The sequence below is a fragment of the Stegostoma tigrinum genome, chromosome 1 (genome assembly GCF_030684315.1).
Source record: "Stegostoma tigrinum isolate sSteTig4 chromosome 1, sSteTig4.hap1, whole genome shotgun sequence".
Lineage (NCBI taxonomy): Eukaryota > Metazoa > Chordata > Chondrichthyes > Orectolobiformes > Stegostomatidae > Stegostoma > Stegostoma tigrinum.
Window position 1 is genome coordinate 78,781,117 of NC_081354.1, and position 22,069 is coordinate 78,803,185.

A 22,069-nucleotide genomic window follows, 5' to 3' on the forward strand; every position below is an offset into this window, starting at 1 on the left:
CTTCCACTGATACTTAGTGGAAATGTGGACTATCTACAAGAAGCACTGCAGAAATTTACCAAAGATCCTCAGGCAGTACCTTCCAAACCCAAGAGTATTGCTATCCAGAAAGAAGAGGACAGCAGATCCAAGGGAACATCTGCAATTTCCTCTCAGACACTCAACCACCCCAACTTGTAAATATATGGCCTTTCCTTAATTGCCAATGGGTCAAAATCTTGGAATTTCCTCAAGGGCATTGAGAGTTAACATATGGACTGCAGCAGCTCAAAAAGGCAGCTTACCACCACTTTAAGTGCAACTAGGGATACGTAGAAAAGGCTGGCCAGCAAGTGGGTCCCAAGGACCACAACTGGATTATCTAATAAAGACCAAACTGTGTACAGGGCATTAGGTAGCAAGACACTCTATACTTCAACCACTTCCTTGCAATAAAGGCCAATATTCCATTTGCCTTTAATTCCTTGCTGCCTCCCTGCATCTTAACTTGTTGAAACTGGTGTACAAGGACAAGGAAATCTCACTGTACCAAGCATGCTAGTCTGCCCAATTTAAACAAAAAACCCTGCTTTTCTATTCTTCTCAAACTGGGAACCTAATTCTTCCACATTGTACTATTTTGCCAAAGTTTGTTTTACTCCGAATCTACTTTTATTGACAGAGTCCTCTTCACAGCTTGTTTTCTAACCTTTGTTTTATGGCTTGGATGTAATATTAGAGGTCACTTTATCCAAATAATTAAAACAAACTGTAAATAGTTGGAGTTTAAGCACTGATCCATGTGGCCCTCCACTAGTTACAGCTTAACCTTAAATTAACTATTTTATCCTGACTGATTTTGGACCGTCAGCCAATGCTCTGTCACATTATTCTAATAGGTGGTTATAAAGCAGATTAGCAATTTTATTTTGGAAATCCAAAAGCAGTTACAGCTTCTCTTTTCCCTTTATTCACTCTGCCTGTTAAATCCTCCAAATGAATTCTAATAGTTGTATCAAAGTTCACTTTCATAAAGCTACATTGCCCCTGCTTGATTAAATTCTGGTCTTCCAGACGTCTTGCTACTACTACATTAATGAATTCTGGCCTAAAAAGTTCATGCTTTTTGCCTCGTTCTTAACTTTTATCGACCTAGTCAAGTAAAGAGTTCTCCAATCCAGGAGAACCTTTTCAAGAGGGGGAATTGCAGAAGATTAGAAAACATTTTTCAATATTTCTAACAAAGACAAAACAAAGTTTTCTTCGATTTAATCTATCATTTTATTAATTTGCCAGTCTCATCCTTCATCTTAATGCTTTCTTTAGGTACCCTCTTTCTATATACTTATGGAAGATGATTTTATTCATCGGTTTCCTGCTTTCTTACCATTACATTCGTTTTCTTCAACTTGTATCATTCTTCTCTGGTTTCGAAATGTTTTTCGGGCTTCTGGGCTAACACTACTTTTTGTATCATTGTACATACATTTGAATTTGATCTCATCCTCCTTCCTTAATGTGCCACAGACTGTTTATTCTTCTCATACAGTCAATCAAGAGAATGCATCTTTGTTGAAAGTCATGAAATATCTAGCAAATATTTGCCCCAGGTTTGCTCCCATTTTACCTTTTCATCCATTTTCTCAGTCCACATTAGCGAACTATGTAATCAACTGTTCAAGACATTTTGGATCCATATATCTCAAATGGAATGTGAAATTCCACGTTGTTGTCACTTTTAACCAGAGGATCCTTGACTATGATGCAATTAATTAGCCCTGTCTTATTCCACATTACAAGGTCTAAAACTGCCTGTATCCTAGTTGTTTCATTATATAACATTCTAAGAAACTGACCTAAAGCCTACCAACTCATCCTCAAAATCAGTACTGTCACTTTGACAGGTCTAAACTAAAGGTTAAAAGGTCACAATTATTGCATTACATTTCTTACAAACCATAATTTCTTCATGTGAACTCTGTCCAATGTGTACTGTTGACAGGAAACCTGTACATGACCTACAACAGTGACTTCTTTCCCCCACCCAAATTAATCAGCAACTTCATCTGAATAAAAGTGATTTGTCACTTTTGTACTGATCTTATCGTGTTAGAAGTGCAACCTCCTTTTCTTTCTGCCTATCCCTTTGAAACATCAAATACCCCTGAATATTCAAGTCCTAAGTTTAGTTACCTTTGTAACCTTATTATAATAGCAATCATGTTATATCATCGATTCCCATTTGTGTTGTTCAGTCATCAATCTCATTAAAATACAGTATGGGGCCAGGTCCCTACCCATGGACTGAGACACCCAGGTTCAAGTCCAACCTGCTCTAGGTGTAGACAACAGGGATCAAGTCAATCCTGAGAAGAGTATGAAAGCATTCAGAATATACTTTAAGAGGAAAATCAGGAAGGCAAAAAGGGGACAACATCTTTGGCAAATAGGATTAAAGAAAGGATCAAGAGATTCTATAAATACATTAAGGACAAAAGGGTAACTAGGGAGAAACTATGGCCCCTTAAGGATCAGCAAGGCCGTCTACGTGCAGAGCCACAAGTGATGGGGAAGACACTAAACGAGTATTTTGCTTCAGTATTTACTGTGGAAATGGATATGGAAGGTAGAGAATGTGGGGAAATACATAATGACATCTTGAAAAAAAGAAGTGTCCATGTTAGAGGTTGGCAGTGCTGGACATCTTAGAATGGATAATTGTGGATAAATACCCAGGACCTGCTCAGCAGTACCACAGAACTCTGTCTGAAGTGACGGAAGAATAGCTGGGCCTCTTGCTGAGATATTTGTATCACTGATAGCCACAGGTGAGGTGCCAGAAGACTGGAGGTTGGTTAACATGTAGCCACTATTTAAGAAAGGTAGTAAAGAAAACCAGGGAACTACAGACCAGTGAGCCTGACATCAATGATGGGCAAGTTGTAAAGGTACAGTTATTACGTTCAGAGGTGACACTAAAATCGGAGGTGTAATGGAGAAAGCAGGTTACCTCAGAGTACAATGGGATCTTGTTCAGGTGGGCCATTGGGCTAAAGGAGTCACAGGTGACATTTAGATAAATGAGATGTTGCATTTTGGAAAGGCAAATCAGGGCACTTAACGGTAAGGTCCTGGGGCAGGGGGGGGGTGTTGTTTAAAAGAGATCTTGGACTGCAGGTTCATAGTTCCTTGAAAGTGGAGTTGCAGGTAGATAGGATAGTGAAAGTGGTATTTCGAACACTTTTCTTTATTGGTCAGTGCACTGAGTATAGGAGTTGGAGGTCACCTTGCGCCAGTACAGGACATTGGTTTGACCACTGTTGGAGTATTGCATGCAATTCTGGTCTCCCTGCTACAGGAAGGATGTTGTGAAACTTGAAAGGGTTCAGAAGAGATCTACAAGTTGCCAGGGTTGGAAGGTTTGAGTTACAGGCAGAGACTGAGGCTACTTTCCCTGTAGCCTCAGAGATCGAGCAGTGACCTTCAAGAAGTTAATATAATCACGCAGAGCATGGTACATGTATGGAATGAGCTGCCAGAGGAAGTGGTGGAGGTTGGTACAATTGCAGCATTTAAAAAGATATCTGGAAGGGTATACAAATTAGGAAGGGTTTAGGAGGGATATAGGCCAAATAGTGGCAAAACGGGACTAGATTTACGAAATCTGGTGGATCAAAGGGCGTTTCTGTGCTGTATATCTGTGACTCTGGCTATTATCTGATGCCAATTTACTTGTAGCAGTGAACATTAATGACCATTAGGTGTTACAGGCAACATCCATTCTAGACAACTCATCATACAGGTAAAAAAGTTAATAGAAACCTAAAAATTGTTCTAAGAAATAAAAACTACAAAATGGCTCAAAACTGAGCAACAGTATACAATACTACAATTATACTTTGCAACATATCTATGGTTTTAACTACATAGCACATAACTGGACTATTCATTGCAGCATTACACAATGGTTTTGGAAGTTTAATATGTTGCTTACATTCATTGTAAACTTGAACTTTACAGGAAGTGCTTCAAAGAATACGCAGGTGTAATCATCACCACCAGTCACAACACGAAATGGTCGATTTGGCTTAAAAGCTATGCTGTTTACAACTTTACTGTGGCCAGTAATGGATCCTACAGACGTTCCTGTGTCCCACTGGAAGACTGCTCCAAATCTGCAATGATTGAAACATGGTAAATAGTTTTATACAATACAAATGGAAACAAAACATGTGAAATACTTTGCCATTGTGCTGACCCAGCTTTCTTTCATTTCTATATGTTTCTACAAAGCCTGCACAGCTTCTGTATGAGTTTCTTCTACTGGATCCTAAAGTCATATTGGACGTTTACAGAACTCAATTCTTACCCAGTTTGACAGCCACACATACCTGTTCAGTGGCATCATTCAGATGGGAGAGTTGATTTTCACTTGCAAGCCAACGGCACTTTTGCTCTCTCTGAAGCACTACTTTGGAAATTCAGCTAAGTTTATTATCCTCTACCTTAAACATACTTAATGACTGAACATGCCATCACTCTGGAGTTGAGTGAGGAAATTTCAGTGGTTAGCTCTTTGAATCATCTTGTGGATTTCCCAGCCAGGGTATTCTGCACCTATTTTATGAAGCCCCTTCAGAATGTTGATTGAAACAATGAGCTCATCTGTCATGTTCCAAATTCCAGGTAGCATGGAGTTGGTGCATTTAATATGTTCTCTTGGGAACAGAAAATTGTTCTTTGAACAAATCCAGTGAATAAGCACTGTACTCTGTGACAAACAGATTATTCCTTATGTGATCAGATTAAAACTGCATAATGCTCCAGGCATTGTCACACTGATTCTTTGCATGATTAAGGAAAGACTTACTTACTTCTACACTCCAAACCTTTTGTAACAAAAGTTAATAAAACATTCAGCTTCCTAATAGTTTGCAACACCTGCAGTTTCACATCCAAAAGACATTAACAGGAACTGCTAACTGCTAGTGTTTTCTAAGCTTTCACTATCCAAATATTCTGCATTAAATTGCCAGTGGATAACTTCATTTTCAGTTACAATTTACTCCATCGTTCACATCCTTGTTCATTCACTCTGCTTGCCTAAATGCTATAGCCACATGTTCACCATTTATTTCCCCAACCAACTTTATATCATAAGCTAACTTGATTACATTGTTCCCAGTCCTCTCAAAATTATGAGTCTACATGGTAGGTAATGTACTTCTACAAAAGCATCCTACACATTTCTGAAAATTCTGTTTGCCCTATCTATAAAGCCCTCCACATTACTGTAATACCTTCAATAACAGTCCCTCTCACTTTCATAATATATGCTATGCTCAACACTACTACCCATAAGGAGGCAGATTCAATTGTAACTTTTGAAAGAGAACAGAATAAGCAACCAACAAAAACAAAACGGCACGGTTATGGGAATGACGTGGATAGAGGAGTGCGATTGTCTGAATTGCTTTTGCAAATAGCTAAAATGGACATGTTGAGCTAAAAGGCCTCTTTCTGTATGTAACCATTCTATGGCTTTATAAGCAAAACTCATTATTTTCTTAGGTCCACTCACGACTGAGTCAAAACTCTCTCACTGGCTTTATTCGATGCTTTATTTTCAAGGCTATGCTTCCTACTTTTCCATTATCTGATTCTGTTCTTTGTCATTTCTAACCATGTCTTCATACAGAAATTTGACATCTAATCTATTAATTTGCTTCATATTATAAACAGATACAATCTTTAACACTGACTTTTTAAAAAATGGGAGGACTGGGTCCCTAATTTACGAACATCCAAATTACAAACAATTCCATATGGGGTGTAGTTTCAAATATTTAACATACAAACATTTCCTACGTTTACAGTTGGTTACTTTATATTGTCATGCATTGTGTTCTGACTCAAGAACAAATCAACATGCAAACTGACTCAAGAATGGAGCCCATTCACAATCCAGGGACTGCCTGTTATGCCTGCTATTAAAGTTTTAATACTATTACTTTGTTAACAGAAATGTAAACATGTAGAAATAAGCTCTTTGAACCTATTCCATCTTCCCTTCCCGATTTCCCATTTATTTTGATTTTTCTACTTTTGAATTTGCCCTTTTTCTGAACTACTACACCATCAATCCCATCCTCACTCAGTGGTGCTTAGTATCCAGATATTTTTGTCTCTGGAAAAATTCTATGCTAAAAGTTACTACAGATGTGTATTCTAACTGTTTAAAGCATATTGACAATTTAGTGACTTTGTAATAATGCATAATTACAATGAACTGACAAGTCATAAATAAACACCAATGACAGCAATAATTAAGGCAGAGATATTTTGTACTTAAATAAAAATAAGCTTTTTACTGGGACCAATGCATGTGCTTATATTTCTATGCTAAAACTGCACTGTACAAGATTCCAAGATGGATGAACCAGTGTACAAGCAAAATATTTCTTTCCCAAGACATCTTTTGAAAAAATCAACTTTCACAAAACTAAGATAGCGTACTTTCCATCAAAGTATCTTCATTTCTGAAAATTCTGTTTGTCCTATCAATAAGATTTTAAAGTCCGTGTTATTGGAGTGCATATCGTAATATGCACGTACAGCTTCTAAAACTATTAATTCAGTCATTACTTCAAGTTATACAGGAAAAAAATAGCTCATCAAAACATTTCAGGCAAGGTAATCTTGGTACTGTAGTTTAGTTAATTGAAAACAATGGCAACTAAATCAAAAAGTTACTTTTTATTGGGCAAAATATGGCTGATATGCATTTCGAACTAAAACAGTCAAGAACAAGCTTTAGGGTGCCCTGTAATAACCCATTATTCTGGACCACTACATCAAATTTAAATATTTGAAAGACATTTACCTCAGCTTTGGAAGTAGCTAGGAGTACTAAATAATTTCTCTACATACTGTAGAAAGACAAAAACTCCCAATTGGCGACTTTAAGAAACGGTAAATGATTGAATTAAAATACATTTTTGTATCAACTGCATTCCCAAATCTAGAATAACAGTAAGATCAACATTTCAGAATGTATTTTCATCTAGGTTTCACAATTCTTGACAAAAGCACCCTACACTGCGCTTAATGCCCTACAGTGGTACATAGTAAAAGCACCACCCAATACTACTGAATACAAACTCTTGCAGGGTGATAGGATTTCAATTTAATCTGGTTGAGTTTAAATTTGTTGTTTTGATCAAATATTTTTGACGAAGCAGCATGTCTGTACAGAATTCTTTATATATCCCATATGCATATGTTCCTAATTCTGATCCACATATAGCTACACCGCTAACTGCTGTCCATGATACATTGTTTAATTAAATGATAGCAGTAAAATTCTGTGGCACCTCATTAAGGTAAGTATCAAAGTAACAATTTTGATTAGTAATCTCAAAGAAAGCACGCTTACTAATTTCAAACGGTCCCAAGCCACTAATTACTTTGAGATTGTAGCTCTTCAAGGTACAGTCTGTAAAATATGAACATGGTTGCAAATGCCAATTTTGAAAATAATTTCCTTATGATCACAGGACATTAATAACTTCAACTTTAATCCAAACTGTAAGCTGAAAACTGTAGTTTTACTGCTAATAGGAATGTGCAAACAACAAGGCTGAAGCTTTCACAGCAATCTTTAACCAGAAGTGCCAAGCGGATGATAAATATTGGCCTTCTCTAGCCCTCCCCAGCATTATCGATACTAGGCTTCAGCCAATTCCATACATTCCACGTGATATCAAGAAATGGTTGGAGATACAGGGTAATGCAAAGGCTACGGCCCCTATAAAATTTTCAGTGAAACTAGAAGACTTGTGCTCCAGAACTTACCACTTCCTCAGCCAAGCTGTTTCTGCACATTTACAATACTGGTATCTACCCAACAACATGTAAAATTACCCAACTGTGTCCTGTACATAGAAAGTAGGACAAATCCAACTCAACCAATTACCTCCCCATCAGACTACTCTTGATCTTCACTGAAGTGACAGAAGGCATCATCACAGTGCTATCAAGCAGCACCTGCTCAAAGATAACAAAGTGTGAAGCTGGATGAACACAGCAGGCTAAGCAGCATCTCAGTAGCACAAAAGCTGACATTTCGGGCCTAGACCCTTCATCAGAGAGTTCCCTGCTTGATGATGCCAGTTTGGGTTCCACCAGGACCACATGGCACCTGACCTTATTACTACCTTGGTTCAAACATGGGCAAAAAAGCTGAATTCCACTGGTGACGCGAGAGTGACAGCCCTTGATATCAAGGCTGAATTCGACTGCGAGTTGCATCAAGGGGCTCTAGCAAAACTGGAACCAATGAGTATCGGGGGCAAATACTCCGGTGGTTGGACTCATACTGATACATAGGAAGATGGTCATGGTTGTGGCAGGTCAGTCAGCTCAACTCTAGGGCATCTCTGCAGGAGCCCCTCAGGTTAACGTCCTAGGCTCAACCATCTTCAGCTGCTTCATCAACGATCTTCCCTCCATAAGGTTAGAAATGGGGATGTTCACTGATGATTGCACAATGTTCAGCACCATCCGCTACTCTTCAGATACTGATGCAGTCCATGTTCAAATGCAACCAAGATCTGGACAATATCCAACCTCGGGCTGACAAGTAACATTCACACCACATAAATACCTGGCTACAACCATCATGAATAAGAGACAATCTAACGACTGCCCATGCCATTCAGTGTTACCATAATCTGAACCTCCGACTATCAACATCCTGGAGGTTATTATAGACCAGAAACTCAACTGGACTCTCAACATAAACAGTGGGTACAAGAGCAGGCTAGAAGCTAAGAATACTGCAGCAAGTAATTCACGTCCTGACTCCTCAAACTCTGTTCACATTTACAAGGCACAAGTCAGGAGAGTGATGGAATGCTCCCCACTTGCCTGGATGAGTGTAGCCCCAGCAACATTCAAGAAGCTTGACATTATTCAGAACAACACAGTCCACTTGATTGGTACAACATTCACATGCATCCATTCCCTCCAACACCAACACGCAGTAGGAGCGGTGTGTACTATCTACCAGAAGCCCTGCAGAAATTCAGAGATCCTCAGAAAGCACCTTCCAAACCTGCAACCACTTCCAACTAGAAGGACAAGGGTAGCAGATATGGGGGAATAACACCACCTTTAAGTTCTTCTCCAAGTCAATCACCATCCTGAATTGGAAACATATTGCAGTTCCTTCACCGTCACTGGGTCAAAATCCTGGAATTCCCTCCCTAATGGCATTGTGGGTCAAGCCACAGCAGGTGGACAGCAGCAGTTCAAGAAAGCAGCTCACCACCACCTTCTCAAGGGCAACAAAATGCTGGGTGAGCTAGTGACACCCACATCCCACAACTGGGAAAAAAGTGCTCTCCTACTTCAATTTTCACATGCTGGAAGGATGGCCAAAAACCCAAAGATGGAATGGAGTATGAATTTTTTTGTGTAGTGATGTCATGTATAGGAAGAATACTTAAAATGAGCCAAGTGTTGCAGATGCTGGAAATCTTAAGTATTAACAGCAAATGCAAATATGTTCAAATTAATATAAAGGGTTTGGCAATGAGCAAAGGAAGTAGAAATTGGGGGGAAATTTTGGTTTGAAAAAAGTCTTAAAACTTAGTTTCCAGTTTAGTCTCTCACCGAAAACTCTAATTTCGCCCTTTTGGGTGTAGAATTTTTAAGATTAAAATTAAATCACATATTAGCAAGTAAATACACGATTTAAATATACAAGACATTTTATATCACTTGTTGCCCATCGACGCAACAATTCTAATTCAGCACACACAAATTAAACATACATAAGCAAAAGTACACAAGTCAATTACTTACATAGTAGCTGGCAGAAAGAGTAGGCCATTCAGCCTGTTGAATTTTCTCCACCATTCAATATCATGGTTGATAACCCAACTCAGCACCCTGTGCCCACTTTCTTCCAATACCTTTTGATCCCTTTAGTCACAACAACTGTACTTAATTCCTTCACGAAAATATTAACATGCTGACTTCAACTGCTTTCTGTGGCTCAGAATTACATAAGCTCATCGTGATAAAAAAATCCCTTCTCATCTCAGTTCGAAATGGCCTGCACCATTTCCTCAGACTGTGACCCCAGGGTCTAGGCTCCCCAGACATTGCTTACAGTTTTTATGTAGGTACATTTGAGATAACCACGCATTCTTTCTTCTATCCTAGTAAAAGGTGACAGGCTGGGATCTTACAGTTATAAGTTGAGAACTTACATTTCTTTTCCTTTTCCAACAGTAGCAACCTTTTGACTGTCTCCAGACCAGCAAATATCTTTGATTGCCCCTGCAAAGGGTTGGTACTCATACTTCAGTAGGTGTTCTTTTTGGGTTGTATCCCAAATTCGAATTTTTCCAGAAGTATCTGTCACAATACAGAATAATTATTTTAAGTGCTATACAAGTACAGCTAACGTAGCATCGAAAACCAAGTTTTCTTTAAAAAACAAATCAAAGGATAAGTTTCCCTCATTTATTCTCATTGATACAAATGCCAGCGTTCCTTTTTCATTGGGATATTATGTTAATGTTGTACAGGACATTGGTGAGCCCTGTTATGGAGTACTGTGTCCTGTTCTGGTCTGTCCTTTACAGGAAGGATAATATTAAGCTGGAGAGGGTTCAGAAAAAAATTTACCGGGATGCTCCCAGGAATGGAGGATTTGAGTTAAGGAGTGGCTGGGACATTTTCCACTGGAGTGTAGGAGTTGAGAGGTGATCTTATGGAGGTTTATAAGATCGTGAGGGACATAGATGAGGTGAATGGCAAGTGTCTTTTCCCTAGGGTGGGGGAATTTCAAGACTAGGGGGCATAGTTTTTAAGATGACAGGAAAAGGATTTAAAAAAAGACTGAGGGGCATTTTGTTTTAAATACAGAGCTGTCAGTGTATGGAATGAACTTCCATGCGAAGTGGTAGATGTGTGTACAGTTATAATGTTTAAAAGACAATTAGCTTAGTACATGATCAAGAAATATTTGGAGGGTTATGGGCCAAGCACAGGCAGGTGGGACTAGTTTCATTTAGGATTATGGTCAGCTTGGACTGAAGCATCCGTTTTTGTGGTGTATGGCTATGATTTTATATAGTGCTCGCAAAGCCATTTATATTTCAATAATCCACAAACAATTCATTAAAAAATGGTAAACATTTGGGAAGTCAATACAGATTAATCAATTCTGACAGAAAAGGTCCTCTGCTTCTCTCCACAGACGCTGCCCAACTTGATTACTTCCCAACAACAGAATCTTAGATTCATGCCTACATTATTTATAGTCACGTAATCTTCAAAGATTTAGCTACATGGAGACAATTCCAGTCTTCAGTGCACACAGATCTCCTGCCTAAACAAATTCAGTCATCAAGATTTATTTTACATCCAACACTATTGCTCCAATAGTGTATCAGGCATTCACTGTACTCTTCAGTTAAATTATGGTGCTGTGTACCTTGGGGGGAAGAGAGAAAAATAGTGTAAGGATGGTAACCAAGAGGCTCAAATTAATACCAAGGACAGGGGCTGGCAGAATTTAAATTCAACTATTAATAAACTTAATTCCCATGATTAGCACTAACATCATCCTTTAAGTGAGGAACCAACCTAGTGAGGGTACGCAGAATTAGTTGAATCTTAAACTTGAAACCATTGTTACACTTGACCAATCAAGGAGAGTGGAAGACAATTAAACATGCTGCACAAATTTTCCACATCCTCACTAATGGAAAAGCCCAATACAGGCAAAATAACAGTGCCAAAGTACTGGCAAACATTTTTCAATAAGTGCCGAGTGGATGGTCGATCTTGGCCTTGTCCTGAAATGTCCAGTCTTCAATCTATTTAGGTTTCACTCCTATGCAACATCAAAAAACAACTGAAGGCACTGGACACTGCAAAGGACATGGGACCTGACCACATTCCAGCAATCGAGCAGCATTTCATCAAGTGTAGCATTGAGGAACCCTAGCAAAATTGAACAGGAGGAAAATGGTCCACTCATTAGAGTCATGGCCTCTACTAAGGAAGATGATTGTAGTTACTCTCAATCTCGGTCCCAGGGCATCAGTGCAGACATTCCTCAGAGCAGTGTCCTCAGCCAAACCATCTTCAGCTTGTTCAATAACTTTTTCACCATAAAGGTTAGATATTACGGGGAAATGATTGCATAATGCTTACCACAAATTGCAAGTCCTTAAAAAGTCAAGCATGCAAGTGCATAGGGCGATTCTTCTTTATCCTTTCATAAAGGGTGAGCATTGCCAGAAAGGCATTTGGTGTTCATTCCCAATTACCCCCAAACTGAATAGCTTTGGCGGGGGGGAGCAACTAAAGAAAGAGTCAACCACACAGCTGTCGGTTTGGGGTCACATGCAGAGAAGATTGGCAGACTTTCTTCTCTGAAAGAATATTAATGAACTAAGTGGGTTTTCACAAGAATGATACTTTCATGCTAATTATTAGCTCTTAATGCTAGCTTTGCTAATTGAATTTAAAATTCCACCAGCTGCCATGGTGGGATGTTAACCCATGCCAAGTCTCTGAATTACTATTACAATGACATTAGATTAGGAAACCATCTCCCAGGGCAAATAACATTTGCTCTGCATAAGTATATGACCATCTAACTAGGTCTCCATAATATTCAGTGACATCACTATCAAATCCATGACTATCCTTTAAATACGAGGACTATAGATGCAGGCAAGAGGCTGAGAATTGTATGACAACTTATATGCCTCCCATCTCCCCAAAGCTAATCCACAATTTACAAGTCAATAGTTTGGTGAAATACTCTCCATTTGTCCAGATGAGAGCAGCTCTAACTCTCACAAACCCCAACTCAAACCAAGACAAGACAAAGCATTAATGTCAAATATGTCAAATCTAATGTCACTTTTTTCACCCTGCCAATAACAGCAATTTCTCTCCCAAGACAGAGCAGCCTGCTTGACTGGCACACCATTCACTAGCAAAGCGCAACAGCATTTCTGCTAACTACTTAGTGACTTAAAGCACTACTTTAAAATAAACCACACGGCAAGTATGGGCATAGGTTTTATAAGGCTGTAAAATAGTTCAGGACTTTATTTGTATTTTAATGCTTTAGAGGAAATGATTTAATTTCAAGATCATTTAGCTCTATTACCAGTGAGCTGAAAAGCCATTTCTTAAAATGTTGACCCAGTGCGATGCTATTTCTCATCAACAATGAGATATGTGTAGCATAGAAGGAGTCACACAGAAACTAAGGAGTGTTAAAAAGAGAGCAAAATGACAAGAATACAGCAGTGCCAGAGCAGATTAATGTCACTTTTTACAGCCTGCCAATAACGTAATTTCCTTCCCAAATTACAAAAATTTGTTAAGCTTTCGCCATCTGTGCCAGCAAGATATCTACAAAGTCCAAAGCACATTAAATAACAAACCACGTGAAATTATTGTTACATTCACTTCACAAAACAAAAATCCTTGTGTCACAAACAATTCATTCAAAAATTAAATCTCAACAAAGCAACAAATTATTATGTGATGGTATGAGACCTCCTAACTTTGTCTCTCTGCAATGCATCACTTCATCGAGAGACTGAGGCATCAACTTCAAATATACCAGTCTATTTCAAACAATGGTTAACATATCTGTCATGAGGAACCAAGGAAAAATGGGATGTTAAAAATGTATCCCGAAAATGCATTGATTTGCTACGAACTGTACTTTTCACTTGAAGAATCATCACAATCAGCTTCAACATTGAAAGTACCATTATTCATACAAACAGGCAACTTATTTAGAAATGGTAAATTCTTTCCAAATACTGTGCCAGAAAGAAATCCTTGCTGCATTAGCCATTGCATGCTGCAATCACAGTTTTGAATACAGTTCAATTGACATACCTCCTGAGGCGATGTAAAACCCACTAGGTGCATACTGGGCAACTTGAACTTGATGAGCATGCTCAGTATAAACATCAGCAATTTCTGGATTCTGAAACAAGACAAGACTTAAGACATGCTGAATTTTTAAAAATATGCAAATACTTGCAAATTAAACAACCATAAAAAAAATTACATCAATGTTCCTTATGATGACACTTTTGTTGTTGGTGTAAAGAAAGTTGATTCCTTTTGGGTCACCTCCAAGGACCTTTGAAACCCCTCTTTCCATTTGAGGAAGGCAAGCAAACACTTTACCTGTTGAGAAATAAAGAAAAAAAACTGATATAGATGCAATACTTGAAAATGTACGCAAGGTGATCTTTACTATATCTGAAATGCTAGAACTTCAGTTCTAAATGTGAAACGTTTGGTAGACAGAAATAATGGAAAATAATATTCTTCATTTATTCCCCATGCTGTTACAGTTTTCAAATTGCAAGAAAGAAAATGTTTGTTAATGTTACAGTTAGGATAAGAAAATCTTAAATCAAACTGTACAACTATATAGAGAAATATTTTATGTTGCATGGTAGCCAAATTTTCAAACTTCTGAATTAGAAACATACAAATGATCTATTTCTTTCAGTTAATTTAAAATGTTGCATTTAGATACATTTAAACCCCTCATGGTTTGGGAAGTAAATTATACAAGAACAAAGCAATTTTAGGAAAAACTAAAATCAACATGCAGTGTGGGTAACACTACAATCTTCTGGTTCTGAAAATTTAGTTTGATCTCAATGTCATTCATTCATTATCCACACAGGATTGCGGTCACAGCTAGCATCCTCCTGACAAAAAAAAATCCCACGTGCTTTTTAAAAATCCACTCAAAGGAGGCTGTTTGGCTGATGTCTTTGGCTGGAAAGTGAATATTGCCAACACTGCCGAAACAGGTAATTAGTCACTCAGTAATTCAAGAGATTACGTATAATAATTGCTATCTGGCTTCATGGAAAGTTCATGCATTTTGCAGCAAGCACTGTAACTGATATGTCACTATACACAAGCCAAGCTTCTAAATTCCACTTTGATCTGAAGAGTTCCAGTTTTGCGACTTTATTTTCCCCAAGGGACTAATCAGCTGTGGCTCAGTGATAGCACTTACAATTCTTCACTGAAAAGTTTGAGATCAGGGTCTGCTCCAGAAACTTGAGCAATTAAGCCACTGATATATCAGTACAGAAGTAAATATATGCAATAGTGTCAGAGGTAATATCTTTCAGTGATGTTAAACTGAGGTGCCATCTGGCTTTTTAAGATGAATGTAAAAACTCACATGGTATTAAAGAGCCAGGAGTTCTTTCAGTCAAAATTTCTCTCAATCCGCAATTAAGTGCAGGTTATGCAGACATTTCTTCCATCCTTTCAAGGAGGAGCTAAATATAGTTCTCAGGGCTATATGGATCAAATGGTATTGGGTGAAAGCAGAAACAGAGCACTGAATTGGATAAATCGACCATGGTCATACTGAATACCACAGCAGGCTCAAAGGGTCACATGGCCTACTCCTGCTCCTACTTTCTGTGCGTCTGTTACTATATTCGAGGCAACGCACACAAATTAGTGGCCCCAGTTGCTATATTAGTGAACTTACTTGAAATTTGTGTAATTGGTTATAAAGCACTTGGGGCATCCTTAATCATGTAAGATATTGCAAAAGGACTTTTAAAGATTAAGCAAGATCAAAAATGCACACATGCAATATTATTTGAAATAGAGAGAATGCAAGACTGGAGGCGGGTACAAGCTCAGGTGAATGGAGAGGCTAGGAAGGCATGTCCTTTATGGTAACATCAGCTGATGTGGAAATTGAACCCAAGCTGTGGTTCTACTCCACGTCCTGTCAACTGAGCTAACTGGTATCCATGCCCCATTGGTGTGATATTACCTTTCAAATAAATATGACAATACAAATTAGGAATAAATCACTTGTCCTGTTGCGAGACTGTGGTGGATTTGATATTTGATTCCTGCTTGCCCCAACAAACTTTAATCCCTTTGCTTGTCATAAATTTACACCTGCTCTCAAAAACTCTTTGCTCAAAAAGCAGTGTAAGCAGAATTCCAGAGTTTTAACAAGACTAAAAGGCGACCACTATTTTTAGAAATGTGACCCCTAGTTCTAGATTCTCCCACAAGAGGAAACGTCCTTTTCACATGCACCCTGTCAAGGCTTATCAGGACCTTTCAACTGAGTCATCTTTTACTCTTCTGAACTCCAAGAGATACAACCTTCCCACGTAAGGCAACTCATCCATTCCAGAAATTAAGTCTACTAAATCCCTCAACTGTTTCTAAAGCAGTTACATCCTTCCATTGTTGAGATGGTCAACACTGAGCACAACACTTCACAATGTAGTTGAAGCATAAACTCCGTACCTCTACCAATTTCTACAGGCAATAAATGATAAAATTCTATTAGCTTTCCTAATTACTTGCTATATCAGCACTCAAACCCTTTGCAATCCATGCATAAGGTCAATCAAATCACCTTGCGTCCGAGTTCTGCAATCTCTCAATTAGATAATGTTTCTTTTTCATTCTTCCTACCAAAAGAGGCAATTTCACATTTTCATACATTACACTATTAGCTGCCAGATAGCTCCCCACTTAACTACCCAAACTACCTCCCTCTAATCTCCTTAATTGCAGCTCACAATTTACTCTGTTACCAGTAAATTTAGCAACCATACCTTCAATCCCTTCATCCAAGTCAATTTTTAAAATTTAAAAGCTTAAGCCTCAGCACTGATCCCTGTGGCACAGAAATCATTACATCTTGCCATTTAGAAAATGACCCATTTATGCCTTCTGTTTCTGATTTGCCAGCAAACGTATCACATATGCAATGAACTTTTATTTCCCACAAGAACCTTTGAAGTGGCACTTTGTCAAATGTGTTCTGGAAATCTATGTTCAAATATCCAGAAATACTCATATTCACAGAAGTCATTCCCTCAAACATCTGCAATGAAGTGGTTAACATTATTACTCTGCTTGATCAGCTCAAACTTTTCTAACAGTCCTTCTATAAACTCTTTTTGACAAAGGGTTAACATACTCGCTTTAACTGATGATAAATTAACAAGCTTGTAGATTCCTGCTTTCTGTCTTCCTCTTTTTTTAAATAAAAAAAGAGTCACAATTGCTACTTTCCATTTCATGTAACAATCCCTTGAATCTTGGAAATTTTGGAAAATTAGAAACAACAGTCAAATATCTTGCAAGACCTAAAAAAGTCACAGCTCTAATTTGTTCAGTATTATGCGTAAATATGATTTACATAGTGAAGGGATACCCCCATAATTGTCGCAGTTACAGAGTGTGGATGATTCATATATGTGGTATTATATACTAGTCAAATCCTGTTCACAGAAATGTTTCTAAAATACATATAAAACAGCCTCCGGGATCTTGTGCACCCAATGAGCTTTAAGTCAAGACTGTGTTATCATTGAGCTATGACAGATTAGTTTTCAGACATTAACTAGTATACTAGTTACTGAATTTGAAAGCAAAGTACAAGCATATGCAAATGCTATTATTGAATGCTCAAAATTATGTGAGTACTAACTAACTTGAAAATCAGAGACCATTAAGAGTCTACATGGTGTGGATATGTCATTTGTTAAAGGATAAGGCCATAAGACATAGGAGCAGAAATCAGGCCATTCGCCAATCGAGTCTCCACCATTCAATCTTGGCTGATAAATTCCTCAATCCCATCCTCCCTGTAATCCTTGATTCCCTTGAAAATCAAGAACCTATCTATCTCCATATTAAATGCACTCAATGACCTGGCCTCCACAGCCTTCTGTGGCAGTGAATTCCATAGATCCACCACTCTCTGGCTGAAGAAGTTTCTCCTTATTTCCATTCTAAAAAGGTCTTCCTTTTACACTAAGGCTGTGCCCTCAGGTCCTGGTCTCTCCTGCCAATGGAAGCTTCTTCCCAACATCCAAATCTGTCCAGGCCATTCAGTATTCTGTAAGTTTCAATTAGATCCCCCCCCCCCCCCCCAATCCAATGAGTAAAGTCCCAGAGTACTCCTATATTAAGCTTTCCATTCCTGGGACCATTCTCATGAGCCTCTTCAGAACCAGCTCCACAGCCAGTACATCCTTCCTGAAATATGGGGCCCAAAGCTGCACACACTGCCCCAACTGTGGCCTGACCAGAGCCTTACAAAGCCTCAAGAGTACATCACCACTTTTATATTCAAGTCCTTTCAAAATAAATGCCAACACTGCATTTGCCTTCCTGACTACTGACTCAACCTGCAAGTTTACCTTGAGGAAATCCTGGACTAGAACTTCCAAGTCTCTTTGCACTTCAGAAAATACAAAACTAGAAAGGACATTTCCTATATTGGTTAAGTTTTGGCTAGTGGTGAACCCAGGTCTGCATTAAGATTTCTTGTACTTTAAAGAGATACTTGAATTGTGCACAATTAATAACAAAATTTAAACAGCAACTTCAACAGTATGTCTGAGAATAAAACATTGTAGTTTGGCTGGCAGTAACATAGTAAATGCAATCCATTTTGGTGCAATTAAGTAGTAACATGACCTAAACAGTAACAGTTGCAACAGAGCTGAACAGAAATTGCATAACACTCCCATTAGATAGCTTAGACATTACAATGCTGTTTACTAAATTAACAATTCTTTAAAAAATAATTTTTTTTAAATCACAAGAGGTCAATTACTCTTAAGACAGTAAGTGTTTCCCATTGTCCAGGTAGAATTGGTGAGTTGCCTTCTTGAATCTGTAGACCTTGTGTGGTGGTGGTGTTGTTGGAAATATCAGGTTACGAGTTCAAGAATGAGAAAAGAAAAACCACTATTTCACTCAACTGTGGGAAAGGCTAAAGGAATAGCGGCTGACTTTTTTCTTTGATGTGATTAAACTTTTATATAAACTTGGCAATTAATGTACCAATAATTACCCAAGTAAAATGATCACTGATAGCATGCGTGTCAAAATAAGAGGTTGCATCACATAGTTCTCTCAAAATGAAAAGCAATCTGCAAGAACTGAACAGGCACTTAATGCACGCCTTATCTTTAATATTCCCATTCCTCCCAAAAATTGCAAACAGGACATGTTAGCACGTGACAAGTTATCTATACTCTTAGAGGTAATAAAATGTGAGGCTCGGTGAACACAGCAGGCCAAGCAGCATCTCAGGAGCACAAAAGCTGACGTTTCGGGCCTAGACCCTTCATCAGAGAGGGGGATGGGGAGAGGGAACTGGAATAAATAGGGAGAGAGGGGGAGGCGGACCGAAGATGGAGAGTGAAGAAGATAGGTGGAGAGAGTATCGTTGGGGAGGTAGGGAGGGGATAGGTCAGTCCAGGGAAGACGGACAGGTCAAGGAGGTGGGATGAGGTTAGTAGGTAGATGGGGGTGCGGCTTGGGGTGGGAGGAAGGGATGGGTGAGAGGAAGAACCGGTTAGGGAGGCAGAGACAGGTTGGACTGGGGGGGGGGGGGGGGGAGCTGGGCTGGTTGTGTGGTGCAGTGGGGGGGGAAGGGACGAACTGGGCTGGTTTAGGGATGCAGTAGGGGAAGGGGAGATTTTGAAACTGGTGAAGTCCACATTGATACCATATGGCTGCAGGGTTCCCAGGCGGAATATGAGTTGCTGTTCCTGCAACCTTCGGGTGGCATCATTGTGGCAGTGCAGGAGGCCCATGATGGACATGTCATCTAGAGAATGGGAGGGGGAGTGGAAATGGTTTGCGACTGGGAGGTGCAGTTGTTTGTTGCGAACTGAGCGGAGGTGTTCTGCAAAGCAGTCCCCAAGCCTCCGCTTGGTTTCCCCAATGTAGAGGAAGCCGCACCGGGTACAGTGGATGCAGTATACCACATTGGCAGATGTGCAGGTGAACCTCTGCTTAATGTGGAATGTCATCTTGGGTCCTGGGATAGGGGTGAGGGAGGAGGTGTGGGGGCAAGTGTAGCATTTCCTGCGGTTGCAGGGGAAGGTGCCGGGTGTGGTGGGGTTGGAGGGCAGTGTGGCGTGAACAAGGGAGTCATGGAGAGAGTGGTCTCTCCGGAAAGCAGACAGGGGTGGGGATGGAAAAATGTCTTGAGTGGTGGGGTCGGATTGTAAATGGCGGAAGTGTCGGAGGATGATGCGTTGTATCCGGGGGTTGGTAGGGTGGTGTGTGAGAACGAGGGGGATCCTCTTGGGGCGGTTGTGGCAGGGGCGGGGTGTGAGGGATGTGTTGCGGGAAATACGGGAGACGAGGTCAAGGGCGTTCTCTATCACTGTGGGGGGAAAGTTGCGGTCCTTAAAGAACTTGGACAGCCGCACCCCCATCTACCTACTAACCTCATCCCACCTCCTTGACCTGTCCGTCTTCCCTGGACTGACCTATCCCCTCCCTACCTCCCCACCGATACTCTCTCCAACTATCTTCTTCACTCTCCATCTTCGGTCCACCTCCCCCTCTCTCCCTATTTATTCCAGTTCCCTCTCCCCATCCCCCTCTCTGATGAAGGGTCTAGGCCCGAAACGTCAGCTTTTGTGCTCCTGAGATGCTGCTTGGCCTGCTGTGTTCATCCAGCCTCACATTTTATTATCTTGGAATTCTCCAGCATCTGCAGTTCCCATTATCTCTTATACTCTTAGAGGTGTTCATTTGTAGTTGACCAAGGAACACAAATATAAAGGTAACAAAAAGAAACGAGAACAAAATAACATCATGAACAAAAGGAAACATGATTCAACATTTTGAAACATTTTTGCGGTAGTTTTATTCAAAATGAGTAGTTTCTAAATTCGATTGTCGAAACGGTTTGCACTTCTACTGGGAAAAAAAATCCTACTTTTGAGCAAATGTGCAAAAAAACACTAGGAGGCTCTACTGCCTGAACTTTAATCCGCATAAGGATGGAAATGAGAACCGATGTCAAATTATCTGTTGCATATAATCACTAAAATATGCAACTATTCTCGGGAGATATTTCATTCAAATATATTTCAGACTGCCAGACAGATTGTACAACTGGAAGAGACAGACACTTGTTAACTCCCTAATCCCAGTTTATTGAATTTGCTGACCAATCCAAAATATACACCCTTTCCGTTTAGTTACTCTTCAATTGGCCGAAACCCTGCAGGCGAGTGAAACACACCAGCAAGTTCGAAATTTGCAAGAAAACAGGAAAATTAGGGGGAAAACAGGAAAATTAGGGGGAAAAAAGAGGGAAGGGCAGAGAATGGGGGGGGGGGGGGGGGTGAAGAGGAAGAGAGGAGCGCGGCTCCATCTTCACGTTTACTTCTCTCTCCCCTGGGACCCGCAGGCCCAACCCTGGGACACGGGCCGGGGTCAGACTCCTCGCACCGCTTTCTGCCACCTGAAGGCTCTCCTATTCAGAACCACCGCTGGAGAGAGAGTGGGAGGGGAGGCAGGCAGACAGACAGACAGACAGACAGAGAGAGAGAGAGGAAGAGGGAACCCCGGGCCGGTCCGTGCCCGCCCTGCAAAAACACTTACTCAGTTCGTAAGGCATCTCCGCTGGCTGAGCTGCGCGCACACACACAGTCCTAACGCCGGTAATATACAGCGGCACTCGATCACACAACCCAAAATATATATCAACCTGGTCAGGACACGGCTCCTGCCCTCTCTCTCTCCCTGCGTGCCTGCAGGATTCACAGACAGGGCGGAGGCAGCGAAGCACAGCAACCCGGAAACAGGCGTTCGCTCCCTCCCTCGCTACCTCGCCGCTTTGACCAAATATAGTCAAAGCCGCTCAAGCGGCCGCGGCTCTGAGCCCGAGCACAAACCACCGCCTCCTCCTCCTCCATCGCCTGACACCAGCGCGCACTGCAACCGCGGCCGCGCACCCACGGGAGCGCGCAGCTAGCGCACGTCCGGGCGAACAGTGCTAAGGTTTACAAACGCTTTCTCTGCGGAGATAGTAATCTTTCTGAAGCTGTTTATTTTGCAAATGCGGAAGGAACCGTGCTCCCCTCTCTCGCCAACCACATCCCAAAAGCCGCTCCCGACAGTGGCTTCGATTTGCCTTTTATGGAATAGAATTTCTCTGCAAAGTGCGGATCTCCTTCAGAACTTGGACCCG

At 40.3% G+C, this 22,069-nt stretch overlaps 1 protein-coding gene across 1 annotated transcript in view; it reads right to left on the reverse strand.

The window, feature by feature from the left end:
- wdr1 (WD repeat domain 1) overlaps positions 1-21,714 on the reverse strand; it is a 53,872-nt gene extending 32,158 nt beyond the window's left edge. The window contains exons 1-5 of the mRNA XM_048533531.2: positions 21,481-21,714; positions 14,105-14,226; positions 13,930-14,020; positions 10,257-10,404; positions 3,974-4,154 (exon numbers count right to left, since the gene is read on the reverse strand). Of these exons, the coding sequence (XP_048389488.2) occupies positions 3,974-4,154; positions 10,257-10,404; positions 13,930-14,020; positions 14,105-14,226; positions 21,481-21,496 (558 nt within the window). The 5' untranslated portion in view covers positions 21,497-21,714. The remainder of the gene's footprint in view (positions 1-3,973; positions 4,155-10,256; positions 10,405-13,929; positions 14,021-14,104; positions 14,227-21,480) is intronic.
- Between the last annotated feature and the right edge of the window lie 355 nt (positions 21,715-22,069).